The sequence below is a fragment of the Hylobates moloch genome, unplaced genomic scaffold, assembly GCF_009828535.3.
Source record: "Hylobates moloch isolate HMO894 unplaced genomic scaffold, HMol_V3 SCAFFOLD_3, whole genome shotgun sequence".
NCBI lineage: Eukaryota > Metazoa > Chordata > Mammalia > Primates > Hylobatidae > Hylobates > Hylobates moloch.
Window position 1 is genome coordinate 131,023,098 of NW_026652278.1, and position 15,258 is coordinate 131,038,355.

At 42.6% G+C, this 15,258-nt stretch overlaps 1 protein-coding gene across 6 annotated transcripts in view; it reads left to right on the forward strand.

Annotated features, from left to right (window-relative positions):
• Positions 1-15,258, forward strand: part of MGST2 (microsomal glutathione S-transferase 2) — a 73,090-nt gene that overhangs the window by 10,442 nt on the left and 47,390 nt on the right. For all 6 annotated transcript variants that reach the window (XM_032147512.2, XM_032147550.2, XM_032147543.2 and 3 more), the window contains exon 2: positions 2,341-2,440. In XM_032147512.2, the coding sequence (XP_032003403.1) occupies positions 2,341-2,440 (100 nt within the window). The remainder of the gene's footprint in view (positions 1-2,340; positions 2,441-15,258) is intronic.

Below are 15,258 nucleotides of genomic sequence, written 5' to 3' on the forward strand. Positions count from 1 at the left end.
TCATTCAGCATAATTATTTTGAGATTCACTCATTTTTGGGGGTATCAATAGTTTATTCCTTTTTCTTATTGTTCAGTAATATCCCATTGTATGGCTCTATCATGATTTATTTATCTACTCACCTGTTGATGGAGAGAGACTCTTATGAGTCAGGGTTCTCCAGAGAAACAGAATCAATACATACACTCACACATAGACACACAGAGAATTATTTTAAGGAATTGGCTCACACAATTGTGGGGGCTGGCAAGTCTGAAATCTGCAGGAAAGGCTGGTAGGCAAAAGTTGATGTTACAATCTGGTGTTGAAGGCAGTCTGGAGGCAGAAGTCCTTTCTCTTGGGGGACCTCAGTCTTAACTTCTAAGGCCTTCAACTGATTGGATGAGGCCCACCCACGTTAAGGAGGGTAATCTGCTTTACTCCAAGTCAATTGATTTCAATATTAATCACATCTAAAAAAACACCTTCACAGCAACATTTAGGCTGGTGTTTGACCAAACAACTAGGCACCATATGCTAGCCAAGTTGATGCATAAAATTAGCCATCACAGAGTTGTTCCTGTTACAAACAAAGCTGCTGTGAATATTTGTGTACAATTCTTTGTACTGAAGGAAATAAAAATATTTTACCCGAGATAGATTTCTTTGACAGATTTTGAAATGGCCCTGCAAAGCTGCTTTTTGTGCGGGAACTTTGCATTGTGGAGAATCTCCATTAATGCAGCCAGGCCTTCCCTTGTCCAGATCTGGGAGAGATTAATGGAGTCTGACACCTGCAAAGATCTGGAAGAAACACTTATCATCTATTTTCTCTGAGGGGCTGCTATCTGTGAGATTTCATCTGCATAACATGACTCCCTTGGCTAGCTGAGCCTCCTCTTCTTCCCCTCCCATATCCTGTCTTGCCACTAAAACCTGACCTACCACCATAACCTGTTTTTTTTGGCCGTGTTCTGAGTCTGCATTGCTTCTGTGAACCCAAAATATCTGATAGGTCTCAACCAATTTACAAAGTTTATTTTGTGAGGGTTAAGGACATGCCCATGACACAGCCTCAGGAGGTCCTGATGACATGTGCCCAAGGTGGTCAGGGTACAGCTTGCTTTTATACATTTCAGAGGGACATGAGACATCAATCAATACGTGTAACATGTACATTGGTTTGGTCCAGGTAAGGCAGGACAAATCAAAGCAGGGGCTTCCAGGTCATAGATAGATAAGAGATATAGGTTGCATTCTTTTGAGTCCTTGATAAGCCTTTCATGAATACACAATTTAGTCTGGCTCTGTGAATCTACTTTTTTTTTTTTTGAGACAGAGTTTCACTCTTGTTGCTCAGGCTGGAGTGCAATGTCATGATCTCGGCTCACCGCAACCTCTGTCTCCCAGGTTCAAGTGATTAGCCTGCCTTAGCCTCCTGAGTAGCTGGGATTACAGGCATGCACCACCACACCTGGCAAATTTTTTGTATTTTTAGTAGAGACAGGGTTTCTCCATGTTGGTCAGGCTGGTCTCGAACTCCCGACCTCAGGTGATCCACCCATCTCAGCCTCCCAAACTGCTGGGATTACAGGCGTGAGCCACTGCGACCGGCACATTTTTACATAAGCAATCAGATATGCGTTTGTCTCAGATGAGCAGAGGGATGACTTTCTGTCCAGCACCTGTGAAGATAAGCTTTTCCTTGTGGGCAAATTGTGCTTTGTAGCTATCTTATTTAGGAATTAAAATGGGAGGCAGGTTTGCCTGCCGGAGTTCTCAGCTTGACTTTTCCTTTGGCTTAGTGATTTTGGGATCCTGAGATTTATTTTCCTTTCACATTTCTGTAGCCTCAAGATGGCATATGAACTTCTGTACCTCACTGTGGAGCTGGGTCTTTGTTCTGAAGGCTGCTATGTATACATATGAAATAAATGTGTGTGATCTTTCTTTTAACTTCTGTTAATTAATCTGCCTCATGTCAGTGATTTTCAGTGAAACTCCAGGGGCCCAAGGGCTTTGGTCCCTACAGTATGGACATACAATTTCGTTTCTCTTAGGGAAATACCTATGAGTGGAATGACTGGGTTATACATTGGAGGTATGTCTAACTAAAAGACTCCCTTCCAAACTATTTTTCAAAGTGGTTGTACCATTTTACATTCCCACCAGCATTGTATGAAAGTTTCAGTTGCTCTCATAGCCTCTCCTGTCTGTCTTTTTTAATTGCTATCATCTGTCTTTTTGATTTTAGACATTCTAATAGGTATGTAGTACTATCGAATTGTGATTTAAATTTGCATTTCACTAATGACTAATGATGTGCCACATCTTTAACGCAACATTTCCCTTTACTTGCAGGTTATTTTGCTTTGCAAGTTGGAAAGGCAAGATTAAAATACAAAGTTACGCCCCCAGCAGTCACTGGGTCACCAGAGTTTGAGAGAGTATTTCGGGCACAGTAAGTAATGCTTCTTCCACCCTTCATGGATCTATGCCTGCCATAGAGACACAATTCCTGACTAGGGGAAAGGGACATGGAGAAGACCCTAAGTTCATGTGCAATATCCAGTTATAACAAGTCACTCTTGACAGCCAAGACCGTTCTCAGAATCCATAAAGTTTGAAGGGTTCGGGGCATGAAGTCTCTGCCCACATCTATTACCAATTCAGCAGGGTATATTTACAGAAAAGGCTGGGATCTCAGGAGGGACTAATCTGTCTCCCAAGGAGGGACACTGGGTCAAAGAGGCCCCCTGGAGCCTTGTGAGACCACAATAGTCTGAAGTCGGATTAGTTATGCTACAATTTTCTCTTATTTTTTCCTCCCTACTTCAAAACAGAAGTAGATCAGGATTAATCTTCTGCCAGTTTCTCTGTGAACCATTTCTTAAAATCAGAAACCTGTAAGAACGAGAAAGCTTGCCAGCTCACATGCATGCGCCATGTTTTTGATCACCTTGTGCTCCTTGTTTTTTCAGACCCACACAGAATGTTCCACCATAAAACCATGAACTTGCCTGCTGCAGGAATGCTAGGGCGTCCTTTATATTTCATCCCCCAAAATAAGTGCTTTAAGAAACATTTCATGCATCACTACTGATATGTCATTGGGTTCTTTTGTTACCATCTTGGGATTTTTCATTTATGTTTACGAATGAGATTGGCCTATAATTTGCCTTTCTTGTCTGGTTCTTGTCTCATTTTGATACAGATGAACCTAGTCTCAAATGAGTTGGAGGGCGAATCCTGTTCTATTTTCTCAGAGAATTTTAATAAGGTTGGAGGAGTGTGTTCCTTCAAGGTTGTGTAGAACTTGCCTTAAAATAATCTGGACCTAATGTTTTCCTTGTGGGAAATTTTTAAATTATGGGATTTGCATTCTTTAATGATTATTGGACTAGGCAGGCTTTTTATTACATCTTGAATCAATTTTGGTAGGCCTTGGTCCTTGAGATGATAACATTGGTCTCTTGATTACCCACTTGCTCCAAGGAGGGTTTTACAGACTACTCCCTGGGCTTGAAAGTGTGGGGTGAATACCACCGGGAGTACACGAGATAATTGTAAGAGGTGTGTAGACTTGGTTTTAAATAACATTGAACTACATGATGAGAAGTCATTCTCATTTCAATTATCTTTGAATCCTTATAGTTATGTCAAGTGGAAAGTATCGGTTTGGAGCCAGCATGTCCCACACCTCAAAATTAATGTTTATTTGTATTAAAGTAATTCATGTACATGATCTGAAAATAAAGTAGGATTACAGGTTTTATGACAACAAATAAGTCTTCCTTGTCCCTACCTCCCCTCACCCTCTATCCCTAGAGATAACCCTTTTTGATTACTACTTTGGGTATTTACTTCCATATTTCTAAACATTATAACTTTCATTGCTATTTATTGATTCACAAATTTTAGACATTGTCAGTTGGCTTCTTTTTATGGAAGAAATAATTTCACGCTCCTTTACTTCCTCTTTTCCTTACCTCATCCTTCCAGTAACATTATATCACTCTGTTGAGTTAAATCAATACTGAATGTTTATATTATTGTGATTAAGAAAATAATGTTGAAAGCAGGGCCATATAGTATACTGTGGTTACATTTCCTTCTTGTGCAATTTTTTTTCGCTAGGGTTAATAATTGTCTCTTTATTTCTTTGTTTGCTTAGTTTCATGCCCAAATCTTCTGCAGAACTGAAAATCTCCTTTTGTTACATTCAAATGCATTAGATAATCTAGTAATACATTTTTCTGTCTTGGAGTCATTTCTGCCTGAGTCCTCCACTTTCCCTCCAAGCTGTGGGATGCTGTTGGTGCTTGCTGCACAGCTGCTATCCTGGGACTTCCTGTCACCATCCTAGAAATTTCCCTTATACTCTCCTGATTTGGATTTCCTGGACCTCCTGTTTTCCTGTTTATTGGCTTTCTCTCTTGTTTTAGTGGAGTACGCCCTTCAGAAGCTTCCTGAGAGAGGGTGAATGTTTGGTAAAGTTTTGAGACTTCACGTATCTGAAAATGCACCTTTATCTTGCCTCACAGTTAAGGGATGGCTTGGTTACATACATTTCTGTATTAGAAATCCCTACCCTCAGAATTTTTGAAAAAATTTGCTCCATGGCTTCCTAGTTTCCATTGATATTGTTGAGATGTTCTGTGCTATTCTGATTTTGGACCTTTTGTTTGGAAACTATGGAAGCTTCAGGATCTTGCCTGGCCTACTTTCCCAAGATGTCAATAGCATTGCGCTTGTTGAGAGGCTTTTTCTTCACTGTGCTCAACCCCAGGTGAGGCCTTTTCACAGCCTGAAAACTCAAGTCCTTCTGTTTTAGAATTTTTTTTCGTTTTAAGACGGGGTCTCACTCTGTTGCCTTGGCTGAAGTACAGTGGCACAATCTCAGCTCACTGCAGTCTTGACCTGCCAGGCTCAGGCAATCCTCCTACCTCTGCCTCCTGAGTATCTAGGACTACAGGTCCATGCTACAATGCCCTTCGTAATATTTGTATTTTTTGGTAGAGATAAGGTTTCACCACGTTGCCCAGGCTGGTCTCGAACTTCTGGGCTCAAGCAATCTGCCCACGTCAGCCTCCCAAAGTGCTGGGACTACAGGTGTGAGCCACTACTCCTGGCCCAGAATATTTTTTAATATTATTTTTTCCCCCAAATTTCCTCTCCTTCATTTTCTCTGTTCTTTCATTCTTAAAACACATACTAGTTGTGTGTTAACCTCCAGGCCTCATCCTCTAGTTTTCTTTTATCTTCAGGTTTTCATATTTTTGGATTTTTGTTCTTTCAGAGGAATTTCTTCAACTTCTAACTTTTTATCTGAAATTTCAGATATCATAATTTTAATTTCCAATAACTTATTTTTATTCTCTGATTGTTTTTTAGTTGTTGGTGCTGATGTTAAACCGTCACTTTTTTATTTCATTGATGTAGTTTATTCTCTTACATTTGAGGATTTTAATTATAATTTTAAAAATTATCTGTAACATTTCTGTTTCTTCCAAGTGTCTTCTTGTCTTTTTTAGCCTTTGTCTTTCATTTGTGTTTATTATTTACCCATTAAGTATTTATTGAGCACCTCTGTGTACTGGGCATTGTTGTAATAGTTTAGCCTAGATTCATGAACAAATCCCACAAAAATCCTTGCCCTCTTGGAGTTTGCTGAGGAAGCCAGAAAATAAACAATAAGCAGATGATATTGTAAGAAAATAATATAAGCTGGGCATAGTAGCTCACACCTGTAATCCCAGGGACTCAGGAGGCCCTGGTGGGAGAACTGCTTGAGACCAGAAGTTCAAGAGCAGCCTGGGCAACATAGCGAGAGCCCCCTCTCTCTATTAAAAAAAATTTTTAAAATTAGCCACGTGTGGGTACATACCTGTAGTCCTAGCTACTTGGGAGGCTGAGGTGGGAGGATTGGTTGAGCCCAGGAGTTCAAGGCTTCAGTGAGCTATGATCATGCCACTATACTCCAGCCTGGGCAACAGAGAAAGACCCCAACTCAAAATAAAAGAGAAAATCATGTATTATGTTAGAAGGTAATCGGTGCTAAAAAGAAAGAAAACAAAAAGGATAGCATTGTAAGAGGGTATGGGATGGGTTCCTCGGGGGTAAGTTGGGTGGTCTGTGAGGTACAATAAGGCCATGGGTGTAGGTCCTGCTGAGAAGGTGACATTTGTTAACGTGTAGAGAAAGAACTCTTGGGTCAGAGAGAATAGTCAGGGAAAAGCCCTTAACTGGGGATACACCTAGTGGGTTAGTCAGGAGGTCAGGGGGCTGCAGAGGAGGAGCCTGGCAGGGAGTGGGAGGAGGTCAACTCAGAGAGGTCATAGACGACTGGGTCACACTGGGCCTTAAAGGCCACTGTAGGGGACTTTGGCTTTTCTCTGAGTGAAATGGAAAGTCATGACAGGGTTTTAAGCAGAAGAGTGACATGATCTTATATTTTAAAAGGAGAATCCTGTTTGCTTTGCTGAGAAGAGTCTGTATGGAGGCATTGGTAGAAGCAGAAAATTCATGTAGAATTCCAGGCAAGAGATGATGGTGGCTGTGTTGCAGAATTTTTGCTCCTTAGTTCAGCTAAAACTGGGTTCTCGTCACATGGCCAGGAAAGATTAGGCGTGCTGACACACTGATGGGTGAGTAGAGCAGAATTTATTGGATGTAAAGGAAAAAAAAAAAAAAAAAAACTCTCAACAAAACGGGAGGGGGTCCTACTCACAGGCCCCTGCCTCACAGATTAATTCCAGGTCACCACGCACGAGCTCCTCCCTCTGCACAAGGTGCGAACTTCCTGTGGCTCCACCTCGTTCCCCCAGTGAGCATGCAGGCTTTATTCAGAAAGAATCAGTCTGGAAAGGGTGGGCAAGCGGGGGCAGTTCTCCCTCAGGGTGGCGAGTTTCATCCTGGACCAGCAGTCCGGCCTTTCAGCCTTCAAGCTTTTTTAGACTTGAGGGTGGGGTTTCACCAGGGACCCTTGGCTGTCTCCTGTCTCTGTCAGCTAGAGCCAGGGAGATAGCAGTGAAATGATGGGAAGTGGTCAGGTTCTCGATATATTTTGAGGGTAAACTCAGTAGAATTTTCTGACATAATGAATGTGAAGTGTGAGAACAGTCAAGTATGATTCTTGGATTATTGGCCTGAGCATCCATCCCAAAGGATGGCCTTGTGATGATCTGAAATGGAGAAGGCTGCAGGAGAAGTGGTTTTGGGGAAGTATTAGGAGGTTCAGTCTTGACATGTTGTGTTTGAGATGTGACTTATGCTACTGTAAAGGAGAGGCATTAAGCATTATGATCTACCAAGCTATTTGGATTGTTTATGATTGCATCATAAACTGACAAATACATTGTTGGTTACACCTCCAAGTAGAGAGGCAGCTGGATAAACAAATCTGCATTTTAGGAGAGAGATCTGAGCTGGAAATATAAATTCAGCAGTCACTGGCACAGGAAGATGATTTACAGCCATGAGACTGGATAAAATCACTTAGGGGAGCGTGTGTAGGTGTATTAGTCCGTTTTCACACTGCTGATAAAGACATACCCGAGACTGAGCAATTTCCAAAACAAAGGGCTTTAACTGGACTTACAATTCCATGTGGCTGTGGAAGCCTCACAATCATGGAGAAAGGCAAGTCGCATCTTACATGGATGGCAGCAGGCAAAAAATGAGAGAGCTTGTGCAGGGGAATGCCTCTTTTAAAAACCATCAGATTTTTTTTTTTGAGATGGAGTCTCACCCTGTCACCCAGGCTAGAGTGCAGTGGCTGCAATCTTGGCTCACTGCAACCTCCACCTCCCAGGTTCAAGCAATTCTTGTGTCTCAGCCTCCTGAGTACTGGGACTACAGGTGCCTGCCACCATGCCTAGCTAATTTTTTGTATTTTTAGTGGAGACAGGGTTTCACCATGTTGACTGGGCTGGTCTTGAACACCGAAACTCGGGTGATCCGACTGCCTTGGCCTCCCAAAGTGCTGGGATTACAGATATGAGCCACAGTACCCGGCCTAAAACCATCAGATCTTGTGAGACATATTCACTGTCACAAGAATAGCATGGGAAAGACTTGCCCCCATGATTCAATTACCTCCCACCAGGTCCCTCCCACAACACGTGGGAATTCAAGATGAGACTGGAGTGGGGACACAGCCAAACCATATCAGTAGGTAAAGAAGAAAAGAGGACTGAGCCCTGATGGCATCAGGAGGTCAAGATGATGACAAGGGTCCTGCGGAGAGATCTGAATAAAGGAGATCTTAGAGGTTTTACCCAAACATCTGGTATTAATAATTCTCAACTGGCTGTTAAGAAAGAGGCATTAGAGAGTGATGTGGAAGCTCCATGTGCATGGCTGGGGCTTATGATTGGTCAGGAGGCAGCTTTCTTCTGGAGAACCCCCAAAGTATCTGTAGGTCATCTTTCTGGTACCACTTAGTTTCTCTAGAGAAAACTCTTTAAACCTCCTTCAGGGGTTGAAGGAAAGAGGGGTGGAGATAGGATAATAGGCCTGACTTTTCAGAGTGCAGTAGGTAAAGACAGGAAGGTTTTTCGACTGTGCAGTGTGCAGCATGCAGATTCCGACTGTTTTCAGGACAGAATTTTACCCCCACCCTCTATTGTTCCTGAAGTCCCCAACGGTCTCTGGTTCTGCTTCTCCAGGAAATAAGCCTCCCACCTCCTGTGATGGGGAGCAGGGTGTGGCTCAGGAGTGGGAAGCAGAGGTGGAGGGCAGCTAAGCCCTCCTTATTCAGTTTTTCAACCACTCTTATGTTCCAGCCTTTGGCCTCTAAGGTACCCGGGTCGCCCAATTCCTGAGCTTCTTTTGGTTCTGGGGTAAGGATGGTCTCAGTCTTCATTGCTTCTTCCTTCAGCAGGCACATAGGTTTCGGCTTTCTGCACTCTACCAGGAACCACTGTTCCTCCGTGTGCTGTCTTTCCTGCGGAATTTTGCTAATGGCTGTCTTCCACTCTTGAGAGCTTGTTTGGAGGTTCCAGCAGGGGAGCGTAGCTACTCATATACCCTTGACCGAAAACTGGTCCTCCTCTATCGAGGATGGTCGTCCTCTTTGACTGAGCACGCAGCTTTGGGAGGGACGCACATGGAGTGGGGAGGGAGGAAGGGAACACTCGCCTAGCCAGCCAGATCAGCCAAATCAACCCTGGCAATTGATGGGGTGACAGATGTTGCAGCCAGATTACCCTCACTTCCTCTCTTTTACTCTTGTGTCTGCTCTCATTCTCTTTGTTCTTGATTACTCATATCTATTTTTTATTCTTTAACTAGCATTTTAGTGAAGCTTCAGAAGTGAGAAGAAATGAACATGGGTTCAATCTGCCATGTTTAGCAGGAAGTCATCATGATATGTTTTTGATATCCTGTGCACACCCATTTTCCCTTGTCAACAAAAAGAGTCAAACTCTGTAAAATACTTAAAGAGATTTATGTATGTATTTATTTATTTTTAGACAGAATCTCACTCTGTCGCCCAGACCGGAGTGCAATGGCACGATCTTGGCTCACTGCAACCTCCCCTTCCTGGGTTCAAGCGATTCTCTTGCCTCAGCCTCCTGAGTAGCTGGGACTACAGGCACGCGCCACCACACCCGGCTAATTTTTGTGTTTTTAATAGAGACAAGGTTTCACCATCTTGGCCAGGCTCGTCTCAAAGTCCTGACCTCAAGTGATCCACCCTCCTTGGCCTCCGAAAGTGCTGGGATTACAGGCATGAGCCACCACACCCAGCCTGAAGAGATTTATTCTGAGCCAAATATGAGCGATCATAGCCCATGCCACAGCCCTCAGGAGGTCCTGAGAACACGTGCCTAGTTTGGTTGGGGTGTAACTTGGCTTTATACATTTTAGGGAGATATGAAACTTCAATCAAATACATTTAAGAAATACATTGATTTTGTCCAGAAAAGTGGGACAATGTGAAGTGGGGTGGGGTGGGAGCAGGGGGCTTCCAGCTTATAGGTAGATTTAAAAGTTTTCGTGGTTGACATCTGGTTGAGTTTATCTAAAGACCTGGGATCAACAGAAGGGAATGTCTGGGTTAAGATAAAGGATTATGGAGACCAAAGTTCTTATTTGCAGAGGAAGCCTTCAGATCGTAGGCTTCAGAGAGAATAGTTTGTAAAAGGTTTCTTATCAGACTTGAAGTCTGTGTTGCTGTTAATGCTGAAGAGGTATAAGGTGGTATGTCTGACTCTCACTTTCCATCATGGCGTGAAACAGCTTCTCAGGTTAAATTTTAAAAGAGCCCTGGCTGAGGAGGAAGTCCATTCAGACGGTTGGGGGGCCTTAGAATTTAATTTTTGGTTTACACCCTATTCAACAGAGAAAGAATCTCATGGTCAGAGCCTTCAGCAATCAATAGTATCTAACTAGAATTTAGTAACTTTTTGCTTTCATTGGATTTATTTTTATACTTAACCTTTATTTAGAAAGTTATACTCTTTTTGCACTTGTAATGATGTAAAATTTATTTTTTCCTAATTTAAGCAAAAAAGCTGATATGTAGAAAGATAGTGATACATTAAAAGGCTAAAACTTTGACAGTGTTAGATTAATCCTTGAAGTTTGGGAGACACTATGCTATTTATAAAAATCATCACAGGAAGAAATTCCAGATCTTCCCACTTTGTCTTTCATGATTTGAAAACTTGTTGGGAACTACTGGGTATCAAGCAGCCTAAGTCCCTGGGCCGCTTCTTGGTTCTATTTTTATTCTCATAGTTTCCACAAATTTGACTTTCTTTGAAGTTATTTTGCTCTCCCTCTTCTTCTATATCTGGAATCCTCTTGTCCCAGGAATAAAACTGAACACCATTTCCAAGTATTTCTCTCAAGTTACTATTTATAAAGTAAGTACTATATACAAACCCAGTTTCCTTGTTAGAAATGTTTTGCTTTGTTGGATTAATCATGGTAGAACAGAGAGTAGTTAAAAAATGACCATCAATAATCAGGACAGATTTGGAGCCAGGAAATACCTTGAGCAACAACACAGTAGTTGTTCCCCTGGTTTCTCACTGAAGAGTGATTGGAGATGGCTCCACTCCATACTTCGAATTTCTTCTTGAATTTTCCCAGCCCTAGCCCAATTTTTGCTTTAGATTCTAAGGTGTAGGATAAATCGGGCCAAACCAGATCAGAGTCATTGCTTGCAAAGCCATTTAGACTTTATCTGAAGTAGTTAGAGCAGAATTCCCTGGGATAACCAGTTCAGTCCAAAGCCTACTTGGTTATCTGTTCTTTTCCCCGGAGGAGGAATGTACTGTCTTTTCTGGCTCTCCTGGACCAGAAGCACTGGTTTCCCTTTGCCTCTTTGGAAGGACTTAGAGCTTAGAGGTCCAGCCTTTTCCCTACCGTTTTCTCCTGCTGATTTTGCCCTCAGCACAGCCAAGAAGCCCATAGTTATGACTAATTCTATCTTTAGGTGGACCTTGACATCTCATCAGCAGTCACTTCAAGGTTCACTGATCCTAAAGGACTGTTTCTTGTTTGAAGGTCATCTCAGGCTGGGTATCTATTTGTAAGCAGAGCCGATATGGAGTCCAGCCTTTGGGAGTTACTAGCCCTGGGCTCCTTAGAATCTCCACTCACTTCCTCTTCCCCTCTACAGGAGAGGACTTACAGATGACAGTCTCTAGAGTCTTGCTGTCTTTTGCCAGAATACATTCTTTAAAATTGTGAAAATAGCAACTATAATTTCACCAAGGACCATTCCTTTATGTTATTGCTGAATTTAGAAAATTCTATCTCATCTAATCTGAGCACCTTGATCCCTTTAGAGTAAAGTCATTTTATAAAATCTAAAAAGTAGATCCAAGTAATAAGTTGATCTTCTTGCAATTTAAGTACATTTCCTCTGATTCTACCTTCACTGGAAGGGGAGAATAGCTGCTGACCTCACTCCCTTTCATGTGCTGAAAGACCATTATTAAGCATCTTTCATCTTCTGGATTTTGAGGCTAGGGAGCACTAATTCTTCAGCTTTTTTTCTCCAACCATTTAGAAATTTTGGTTCTCTTTAGACAAAAATTTTTAATATTATTTCTAAACCTGGAGTCTAGATGTATATCTAGTATACTAATAATGGTTTCTTTGGTGCTGGTTAAGACAGAAGAATTGCCTCTTAGTTCTTGTGAATGCACTCCTATTTGCTTAATGCTGAATTATTCAGTTCCTTTTCCAAAATTAACCTGCCACAAGGCACAGGTAAGCCTGATCATTGTGAATCTCAGTACCCTTTAGAAATATTAGCCTCTTCTCATTCTACTGTGATTCTGTATTTTTAAAAATATTTTATTAACTTTTTAATGTCATTTTGAATTCTGATTCTGAAATTTGGAAATTAAAACTAGTGACCTTAATGCATATCTAAAAACTGTGGAGAAAAGGAAAATTTACAAGAATAGTGATTTTTCAGATATTGTGCAACTGTAAGATTACAGTAATGTGGGCCACTGACTTTTGTAATAAGTGGAAAAAAAAGAGACAGTAAACATATTCCTATTTTCTTACAAGTGTAACCATCATAGACAATAGCAGAAAGCACTAGATGCCCTTATCCACTCCATTATTATAAATGGCTGGGGGCTGGGTGCAGTGGCCCATGCCTGTAATCACAGCACTTTGGGAGGCCAAGGCGGGTGGATCACTTGAGGTCAGGAGTTCGGGACCAGCCTGGCCAACGTGATGAAACCTCATCTCTACTAAAAAAACACAAAAATTACCTGGACGTGGTGGCACATGCCTGTAATCCCAGCTACTTGGGAGCTGAGGCAGGAGAATCATTTGAACCCAGGAGGCGGAGGTTGCAGTGAGCTGAGATCGCGCCACTGCACTCCAGCCTGGGTGACAGAGTGAGACTCCATCTCAAAAAAAAAAAAAAAAAAAAAAGGGATCTCCCAAAATGACAGAGTGACTCTGTGTGATGAGCTCCTCAAACTCCAGTGTCCTTACAAATACCAAGCAGCATCTGTCACATAAGCTGGGAGATTCTCCAGGTGGTCAGGGGACAAGAGGGAGCTGGGATGTGGAGGAACTGCGAATCTCCCTTCCCTGCATGCTCTTTGTGTTCCCTACAAGCAGCACCACTGAAGGGCAGTGGTGGGACTCATGCCCTCCTGCCACCAGCCGCCACCTCCCTATTGTGTCCCCACTCAGAGTTACTTGACAAGGAGCAATTTAGACAGTTACACGTCTTTATAAAAAGATTAACTCCAGCAACCTCTCATCCCCAAGCCTTTTCTGAGCATATTAACCTGTTGCTCTGATCCCAGTCAGTGTAATCATCCAAAAGACCACCCGGGGTCCAAAGTCAGAAGACCAAGGTCAGGTCATCCATTCAGAGTGCAAGCGGCTCATGGCGGTGTACAGCCCACTGCTTCAGGATGAGTCACCTAAACAAGAGGAGAAAAAATCAGGAGCAAACAAAAAACCTGCAAGAAGCAAACCTCCTTTGAATTGCTTTGTCTGTTTTTATTTAGAAAAAGATCTACTATGAACATGGCATTAGAAATGGCTCATGAGGTTTTCTCTTAGGAGAATGTTTCATATTTTCTGAACAAAGCTGTTGCAAGCAAAGTTGCATATTGTGTTCGTTGGACACGGTCAAATAGAGAAATATTCATAAAAAGTTTTAGGCCAGAAGTCTCCCAAGTGATGTGCCCACATTGAAGGAATACACTAAGTAATCCACTGTGAGGGTGAGGAAAATATTGGAGCATCTGTTTATACTTATTCTTAAAATCCTATCCTTTAATTAAAAAAAATTTTTTTTGAGACAGAGCCTTGCTCTGTTGCCCAGGCTGGAGTGCAGTGGTGCGATCTTGGCTCACTGCAGCCTCTGCCTCCTGGGTTCAAGCGATTCTTCTGCCTCAGCCTCCTGAGTAGCTGGGACTACAGGCATATGCCACCATGCTCAGCTAATTTTTGTATTTGTAGTAGAGTCAGGGTTTCACCATATTGGCCAGGCTGGTCTTGAACTCCTGACCTCAAGTGATCCACCTGCCTCGGCCTCCCAAAGTGCTAGGATTACAGGCGTGAGCCACCGCTCCCGGCCTTAAATTTTAAAAAAAAAATTTTATTTTTTTATAGAGATGAGGTCTCACTGTGTTGCCCAGGCTGGTCTCAAACTCCTGGCTCAAATGATCCTCCTGCCTCTGCCTCCCAAAGGCCCGGGATTACAGGCGTGAACCAGCTTCCTGATCCCCCATCCTTTAATTTTTATGATGTTTGTTTTATAATGAATATGATATTCTTTTCCAGTTGAATGTATTAGCTGTGCTAATGGATAAATCCCAGATTCTCCATGGTTTAACACGGTGGAAGTTCATGTCTTGCTCAAGTCCAGTCCTGTGTGGGAGCTCCTGGGTATGGGCCTCCTCTGCTACAGGAGGATGTGTGCATATTTTTATGGGGCTGTGCAACTGTTAGAGCTATGCAATCAGAAAAGTTTGGAGACTAGTATTGAAGGAACTGCCACATTTGGAGGTGCCAGGCCACAATTTGATTCTTTTCCTCACCCCCAAATAACATAAACTTTGTAGTATGCTTATTGACTGAGACAATGCCCAAATAGCACTTTTGGGGCCATCCTCACTGCTCCTAGTTACCAGATCCAGGTGGGAATGTGCAGTAGTCCTGAGCCCCCAGGGCCCAGGCTCCGTGGTATTGGGATGGACAACGAGGGGTCTCAGCAGCTTTAACTACTCAATCTCCACAGTGCCCACCGGACTCTTTCCAGTTTTTCTGGGTTTTAACCAGTTTTAGCACTTAAAGCTCCATGTCCCCCTAAATTCCTCAGTCCCAGGCAAACCAAGATAGCTTTCATGGGAAGCTTCAATATCAAAGGAGCATGGGATTGTTCAAAGAGGGCTCTCGCCAGGGAATGAGTAGACACAGCCTGTTATCCCATGGACAGCCTGTTTTTCCAGTATGGACATGCAGGAGAGGAGACAGTGGTCATAATTAACTCTACCCCCTGTTCTCACCGGAAGGGAAGATTGACAGCTGCTGCAGGCTGTTTGCTGTTCCATTTGGGAAATTTTCCTGAGGATCCCCTGTAATAAGAGGATAGAATATATCTGCCTTCATGACTTAAAAGAGGCTATAAATTGTTTTCATGTCAATGAAACTGTAATTAGCCACTGACAGGATTGTCAAGAAGTAATTTTCAGAGTTTGGTCCCCTTGAGTTAAACATGCCTGCTGACAGCTTACTGAGGACATGTTATTGTGGGACACCATCCAGGCCTGGAGG